At 58.0% G+C, this 7,519-nt stretch overlaps 2 protein-coding genes across 2 annotated transcripts in view; one reads left to right on the forward strand and one right to left on the reverse strand.

Moving 5' to 3' along the window:
* Nucleotides 1-548: 548 nt before the first annotated feature.
* Nucleotides 549-4,128, forward strand: LOC146589492 (uncharacterized). The gene is made up of 4 exons (XM_085316154.1): nucleotides 549-559; nucleotides 2,727-2,787; nucleotides 2,870-3,616; nucleotides 3,912-4,128. The coding sequence occupies exons 1-4, from the start codon at nucleotides 549-551 to the stop codon at nucleotides 4,098-4,100; spliced, it is 1,008 nt and encodes a 335-aa protein (XP_085172280.1). The 3' UTR covers nucleotides 4,101-4,128.
* Nucleotides 4,129-4,468: 340 nt separating this feature from the next.
* RPL19 (ribosomal protein L19) overlaps nucleotides 4,469-7,519 on the reverse strand; it is a 3,361-nt gene continuing 310 nt past the window's right edge. The window contains exons 2-6 of the mRNA XM_085316141.1: nucleotides 7,151-7,257; nucleotides 6,565-6,687; nucleotides 6,179-6,299; nucleotides 5,668-5,778; nucleotides 4,469-4,662 (exon numbers count right to left, since the gene is read on the reverse strand). Coding sequence (XP_085172267.1) covers nucleotides 4,539-4,662; nucleotides 5,668-5,778; nucleotides 6,179-6,299; nucleotides 6,565-6,687; nucleotides 7,151-7,257 — 586 coding nt within the window. The 3' untranslated portion in view covers nucleotides 4,469-4,538. The remainder of the gene's footprint in view (nucleotides 4,663-5,667; nucleotides 5,779-6,178; nucleotides 6,300-6,564; nucleotides 6,688-7,150; nucleotides 7,258-7,519) is intronic.

Below are 7,519 nucleotides of genomic sequence, written 5' to 3' on the forward strand. Positions count from 1 at the left end.
CCCCACGGGCAGAGCGTGGAGGTTGGACCATGTATTGCTACTTGGAAAAGAAGCGTTTTGCTGTGACCTGGATCTGCCTTTCAGCACCTTGTCGCTGGCCACGTAGTACAAGCACAGCCAGAGCTGAGCGTGGCCTTGAAATGCTCACTGGACTTCTGAGCAGACGGGTGGAGAGAAGAAGGGACGTCTCCAACAAAATAGCCTGAGCCCTTCTGGGTGAGTGCTGCTGCGATCCTCCAGGCGAGCTGCCGTGAGGCGATCCCATGCAACCAAAAATTAGGCTTTTGTTTTTCTCTCGAGACACACAGCAGCACTTTCGATCGTGCTTCTGCCTGCTCCCGAAGAGGATGAGGATGTGGCAAGTATAACAAGCTGTCACAAGGGTTATTTAAAACAAAAACTTTAACAAATTCCTATTTTCTAAACATTGTTGTAATTTCCTTTTTTATTTTACTCTGAATGTGTTGTTCATGGCTGGCCCATGGTGTCATGGTTTTTTGGGGGGTATTTTTTTTTGGTTTTAGGGGGTTTTCTGTTTGAGAGGGCGGATGGGAGATCAGTATGACAAGGTTCTTGGCTGCAGTGTCCCGTGGCAAGTGTGCGCCCTGGAAATGAAGTTTTGGATGTGTTGTCCTCTTCTGATGAAGGATTATGCACGGTTTCTTTCTGTGTGTTTTTGTTTTTCTGGCATCCAAGAAAGCTGGGGAAGATTTTTTTTTTTTCTTCCATTCTCTCTCCATGCTGACAACTAGTCAGAGGTAGCCAGGGAAAGTCGGTCCCYGTGCTGCACCTTCGCTCTGGCTCCGGGGGCTCGGGGGGAGGCAAAACACAAAACGTGTGTGTGTTGGGGGGGAAGTGGCTTTTGCTCAGAGCTTCAGTCCATGTCCCAGAGACACGTGCCTTGCTTCCCCGGCCCCGGTCTCCTGCTGCCTTGGCACCTCTGCAGGGCACCGTGCCCCGCGCTGGCGGCCCGGGTGCCTGCAGAGGAGGCGTCTCGGCACGGGATCCGTCACCGGCGGCACCCGCTCTGCACCACGCTTCTCCACCAAGTACCTTGCGCCGCTTTGGCGCGTGGAGCTGCCGGCAGCTGGCTCTCGACTGAGTGAGGTTTGGGGTGGTGGTTTAAGAAACGAGGCAGGGCATCCGCGCTCTCCCCGGCGCTCCTTGCTGGGGYGGCCTCCGCGCGGCGGCTGCCGTGTCGCGGGGCTGGCGCTCTGGCCGGCRATGCCCCCTCGCCTGCTGCCCCGGGCCTCCCTCCGGGAGCCACCCTGCCTCTTCCCGGAGGCTACTAATCCTTTAACCTTCCTGGATCCCTAAGATCACAAACTATCTGAACTCACCATGGTTTTCCCTGCTGGCTGGAGGCCACCAATTTTCACTGATTTCTCTTAAGATGAGATTTTTTTCTCCCTTTCTCTATGCAAACTTCTRAGTGTTGAATGTTCCCGGGCTCCAGCTCAGCTGCAGGTGCGTCCGAGGCAGCTCCCCGCCGCTCGGGGTGGCGGGCGTTCGGCTGCCTTGCGGTCGTGGGCGCTGGGTGAGGGGCAGGGCTGCTTTTGTTAAGTGTTTTTAATGCATTTTTACACTCTGGCGGACTCACGTCCGCTTTGACTGATGTGTTGGACATACACGTTGGAACCTTGTCATACACTCCCTTGACTATATATAATATATAGAGAGCTGTAAAATATTATTTTAATGATATTGTAATCTGTGCTTTCCTTGACACTGTGTGGATATAATAATGCYATTAACTAAAAGTAAATATATATATGTATGTATGTATCTATATGTACATGTAGCTCAGCTGTCCTGGGTGTGGTGCACGGTGCACAAACGCCGGGCAGCGCTGGTGAGGTTCTCCTGCTGCCTTCTCTGGCTCCTTTCCGTCTCCATCCCCCTCTCTGGGAGAAGCTGCCGCTGTCCAGCTTACCCGAAGCCTGGCCCTTGCCCCGTGAGCCCTTCCCTGCGGTGTCCCCAAACTCCCTGGCATCGCCCCGGGGCCGGCGCCAGGCGTGGGCGCAGCCCCAGAGGCGCTGGCTCGTGCTCGGAGGAAGGACCCAGTGTTGTAAATAAACGTTTCCTTGAGCCAAAACGCAGAAACAAGGCTTGGCTGGTTTTCRCCAGCCAGGGTTGTCCCAGGCTTTGGGCCAGGGCTCTCGGCCGGCTCAGGGCTGCCCATTGCACCAGGACTTTGCATAATCCCCCTTGCACCAGGACTTCGTGTAATCCCCCTCGCACCGGGGCTTTGCCCCAGCATTTTATAGCAGCCCCCGTTGCCCCCTGGCCCAGGGCTCTGCTGCCCGGTGCCCTCGGTCCCGGCTCGCCTCGTGCGGCTCCCACGCGTGCGGAGCAGGTGGGGCACGTGCACCCCCATGTGCGTGTCTGTCCCCCCCACCACCACCACCATGCACCCCCCCGCTGCCCCCCGTCCCTGTCCCCGCAGTGGTCCCCTCTCCTTTGTGACACCGGGGCTGCTGCGGCGGCAGACGGGGCCGGGGCTCGGCGGTGAGTGCAGGCGGCCGCCCCGGGCTGGCCAGGGGTGCAGGGTGCTAACGGAGGGGGGCCCTGCTGTGGCTTCCCCGGGAGCCCTGGAAGCGGCAGCGGGGGGAGCGGGGGTCTCGGCTCCCCTCACTGCTGCAGCAAGCTGGCAGGGTCTCGGCCTCCCTGCCCAGCTCGGGGGTGCTGCAGTAACATCCCTCCAAAAATCTCACCTCCCCCTGCAGCGTTGACATCCCCAGAGCCATGCCCGGGGCGGCGAGGACAGCACCTGCAGACATGGATTTGGTGAGGGGCCGCTCGGGGAGGGGGGGTTGGAGCGCGGTGCCCGTGGACCCCTGGGCCTCCCATCATGACCCCGACGCTGCAGGTCCTGGAGGACATCGAGGACGAGAAGCTGGAGGCGACGCAGGTGGGGAGCGGGCCGGCGGGGGAGACGGGGACGCCGGCRGCCCCCGCCGCCCCCCGCGCCCAGGGCCGCTACCTGCCGCTGCTGCAGAAGGACAGCCTGGAGCGGGTGCTGGGGCTCATCTGCGAGGTGCTGGAGGGGACCCCCGGCATCCTGCCCCGCGGTGGGGGGCTGCCCCAGGCCCCTGCCGCCCCCACGCCCCAACCRGCGCTGTGCCCGGAGCCCCCAGAGCCAGCTCCAGCGGGGGGCACGGGGGAGCCGGGCGGCGCTCCCAGCCCCGGGTGCTCCCTGCTGTCCTGCGAGGAGCCCGCCGAGGTGGTGCTGGCCGCCAGCCCCTGCTGCGACGCGGCGGGCACGGGCATCGGGCAGCAGATCGAGGACGGCAGGGAGGAGAGCGGGGCGCCCGCCCAGGAGCCCACCCAGGAGCCCGCCCAGGCAGCCGGTGAGCCCGTGGATGCCTGGAGGAGGACGGTGGGACCCCAGGCCAGCGCAGCCCAGCACCACCTGCCGCACTGGCCCGAGCCCCTGGGCGCCGAGGCCGTCCCCGCACTGCAGCTCGGGCAGCTCCTCGCCAGCCTGCAGCCCGGCGAGCGGCGGGAGCTGGAGGACGAGGTGCTGCGGCAGCCCCTCTTCTCCCGGGCCAAGAAGCTCTTCGAGTCCTTGCTCCGCTCTCCCGACACCACCAAGGTGCCTGCTCCGGTGCACGAGGTAGGAAAGCCCTCCTGGCGGCCGCTCCGACTCCAGGGTCTCTTGGAGCAGGTTTCCCGCGGGGCACCGGGAGAGCCTTGGCGATGCCGAGCAGCCCCGGTTTAAATGCTGGCGTCAGCCCTGGCCTGGGCCGTGCTGTGCGAGCGCCTCGGGCTCCTGCCTGTGCGATGGAGGTGGTGGCCCTTGGCCTAGGTCTAGGCGAGGTTTCCACCCGCCATCAGCCGCTCCCCACCCCCCCGCGGTGATGCACGGCAGCGCCGAGGGGACCAACTCAGCTCTTTCCCCTGGAATTCAGGACATGCTCAAGGAGCTCATGGTAGCAGCCCTCCACAAARCATCCGTGACGCCCACGCCAACATGGGCGCCCAGCACGCCGGAGCACCAGCGCCCCGCGCAGCCGGACCTGCCCCCCTCCTTCCTCCAGCGGATGATCCAGAAGCTCGGGCTRAAGACGCTGGGGAGGAGGGAAGCACAGAAGCCCTAAGGCAGCTGCCGGGGAGCCGCCACCATCTGTGCAGGTAGGGCAGGACTGAACCGCTCAGTATGAAACGTGACCATCAGGTGCTGCCGGAACGGGGCGCGGCGCGTGCTGCAACCCCCTCCATAACCTGCGGGGCAGATGCTGCTTGTCTGCATTTCACTCCTACCCTGTCCCCTCTTTGCCATCCACCTCGAGGGTCACAGCTCACCCTTGACCAGGAGCCTCGTACCTGCCGCCTGGACGGGTGCAGGATTTGTGCACAAAGAGCTGGGGAGGGGACAGTCCTTCCCCAGCCAGGGAGCCCAGGCCKTAACAGCAGGCTCCACACACAGCTCCAAAAACCCTGCAGAAAGACCAAGATGAGGTGGAACTAGGTTTGGATATGGTCTTTTATTTAATACCCTTGGATGGAAAACACTATGTACACAAGACAGACAGCATTTATTTCTTGGTCTCCTCCTCCTTGGAGAGGGTCTTAATGATCTCCTCTTTCTTGGCTTGCAGACGTTCCTCGCGGCGCTTACGAGCCTCCTTGGTCTTGGATCTGCGAGCTTCAGCCTGGTCACTGCAAGAAGTTMAGAGTTCATGAACACATAGGGATTATTTCAAGCCGCCCAGATAAAGCCTTTAACGCTGGCCTGTATCTYTTTTTGCTCTACAGGGCCCTGGTCTGTCAGACTGGCTGCTGCAAAGAGTGCAGCTTGGCACGCTTTGGTGCACGAGCTCTGGAGCATCCACAGCTCTAAGTGCTGTTCCCTGCACTGCTAGGGACAGCGTTAACCGGTCTTGCTCGGCCAGGAGCCTCAGGGAGGATGCTGAGCTCTGCTCAGGGACCCTCCTGCCCCCACCCTGCCAGGCTCTAGTTCTGGCCAAAGACAAGCTGTGATCCCTGCCCTGTCTGGGGATGCCTCCCGCAGCAAACCTGTTTGGGGTCAAGACAACAGCCAAGTCAAGGCACCCTGGCATAACTCTGTCTGGCCTTCAGCAGGCCAGCGTTCTCTTCCCCCTTGTCCTCTGTGCCACTTCCCTGCTGAACGCTGGCCATCCCTAAAGGGGACGTCCCTTGCTCACTCAGAGAGCGTGCAAGACTGGATGAGGGTAGGTTTGGATGCACAACTTCCAGGGAACGACATCTAAATTGTTATCCAAATGCTCCTTCACGCCTCTGATACCCTCCTGGAGGCCAAGATTCAGACCCTTAGCTTTTTCACCATGTACGCAGCAGGATTTTGAAATCCATCCAGGTCTAGGCCTCAGCTCCTCCCCTTGTGAATCATTTACTTATATAAGCTGCTGGAACAGTAGTTCTACCAGGTTACAGCCACATGAGTAACTAACATCTGCYGCACACACCGAACACACAGAGTTCTGCCAGGATTACATATTCCTCTGCTTTTAGCCAGCTCTACCCAGTTTTGTTTTGATTCTTCACCAGTGCTCCAGAAAAAGCCACCAGCACCAGAAGCCCCTTGAAATTACCTGCCTGCAGAACAAGTTATATTAACCTCCTCCCTTCCCTCAGGAAGTCTTAACCTTCAGGAYTGAGGCTTAACAGTGGGGTAGCACTTACGCCAAGAGCTTCTTGCGAGCTTTATCTGCCTTGAGCTTGTGGATGTGCTCCATCAGGATCCGCTTGTTCTTGAACACATTACCCTTGACCTTCAGGTACAGGCTGTGATACCTGAAGSAAAACAAAAGGGGTTGTAAACAAGACCACCCAAAGGATCAAACCACTGCGCAGCTGCTGCTCTTCTAGGCAGACAGTGGCTCCGCACACCGGTATGCTGTCTATGACGACAGCCTCGTCATCTCCAAACTTTGGAGCTGCTGCACAGTCATTTTGTCTGACTTTTCCTTCCTCGGATCCAGCAGAAGGTTTGTCTGGAGAAYTGTCAGGGTTATTCTGGAGCAGTTTTCCAGTGCCATGACTGCTGGAGAGGATTTATTTTCACCAGCATACTCCACACTAACAAAYTGGCTACAGAAGCTTCATGCACCAATAAAGGCGTACCTAAGTGGACAGACACGCTCCCCAACACGTGTCTGCTCCCCAAGGCTGACAACCAGGATGGCAAACTTACATATGGCGGTCGATCTTCTTGGACTCCCTGTATCTCCGGAGCAGACGCCTGAGAATTCTCATTCTCCTCATCCAGGTGACTTTCTCAGGCATACGAGCATTGGCCGTACCCTTTCTCTTACCTAGAGAGACAGGACACAATGAAAACATGTCTCAAGTTTCTGCAAGTTCAACAAAAACCCTTCACTCCAGCCTTTAATCTTTCTTTTTACTCCAAGAAAAAAAAAGCAACAAAACAACAACAAAAAACCATTAGTGTACCAGCTGCATTTTTTGGCCTTGCCACCAGACCTTTGGAGATCTTTGCTCAAGACAAGCTTGGAGGTGGATGAAATACCAGGAAAAAAAAAAGTTTATTCCAGTTCTCAGAGGGAAGGCAGCACTTACCGATGCCCATGTGCCTGCCCTTTCGGCGGGCCAAGGTGTTCTTCCTGCATCGGGCACGAGAGTGGACAGTCACAGGTTTGCGGATAATCAGACCATCCTTAATCAGCTTCCTGATCTGCTGACCTAAAGACAGAAACACCACATTCAAGATACCATGTGTAACAAAAACAGATGTTAGGCAAAGAGAGACCCAATTTAGCTTGTATGAAAAGGATCTASTGTAAAGGAAAAGGCAGACCTTCTCCCCCCGGTTCCCTCATTCAGCTGGAGTTGCTTATTTCCCATCCGATTTCTCCCTCRTTAGTTATCTTTAGTGGCTACCACACACCACAGTCACTACCAAGAACTCCCCAGACACTACATTTTTGGGAGTGCACTGAAAGTTTTGTAATCTCTGCTGTTGGGCTTATGTCCCCTCAGAAAGGAAAGAGGGGCACAGCAATTGTTCAAGCATCAGCATCTCGCCTAAGCCAACCACATCACTACTGAGAGTCCAAAAACTCTTCCAACACCCACCAATGCGTAGGGCAACACCACAGGCAGCACGCAGCACAGCCACCTGCCCCAAAGAGCAGCAATTACTTACGAGAGTTGGCATTAGCAATCTCATTGGTTTCATTAGGATCCAGCCAGACCTTCTTTTTGCCACAGCGCAGGACGCTGGAGGCCAGCCTCTTCTGGAGCCGGAGCATACTGGCGAGAAAACACCACATGCACCTTAGCAGAGCACCACGCGTGCTGTGGCAGTGAGGCCACGCTTTTCACAGCCCCCAGATCCAGCCCCTATCGAGGTGCGGAAGAGCGTTTCTTCCCTAGGAAGCGCAACCTGACAGCAGCTGGCTGCAGGCAGCGAACCGCCCCCTCAGCGCGGGCCCCAACCGCCATTTCGCCCCCATCGCCACCACCCCCCTCAGCGCGCGCCCCAACCGCCATTTTCCCCCTCCCCTGGAGGCCC

The sequence above is a fragment of the Rhea americana genome, unplaced genomic scaffold, assembly GCF_003343005.1.
Source record: "Rhea americana isolate MKP2758 unplaced genomic scaffold, rheAme1 scaffold_452, whole genome shotgun sequence".
In the NCBI taxonomy this organism is placed as follows: Eukaryota; Metazoa; Chordata; class Aves; order Rheiformes; family Rheidae; genus Rhea; species Rhea americana.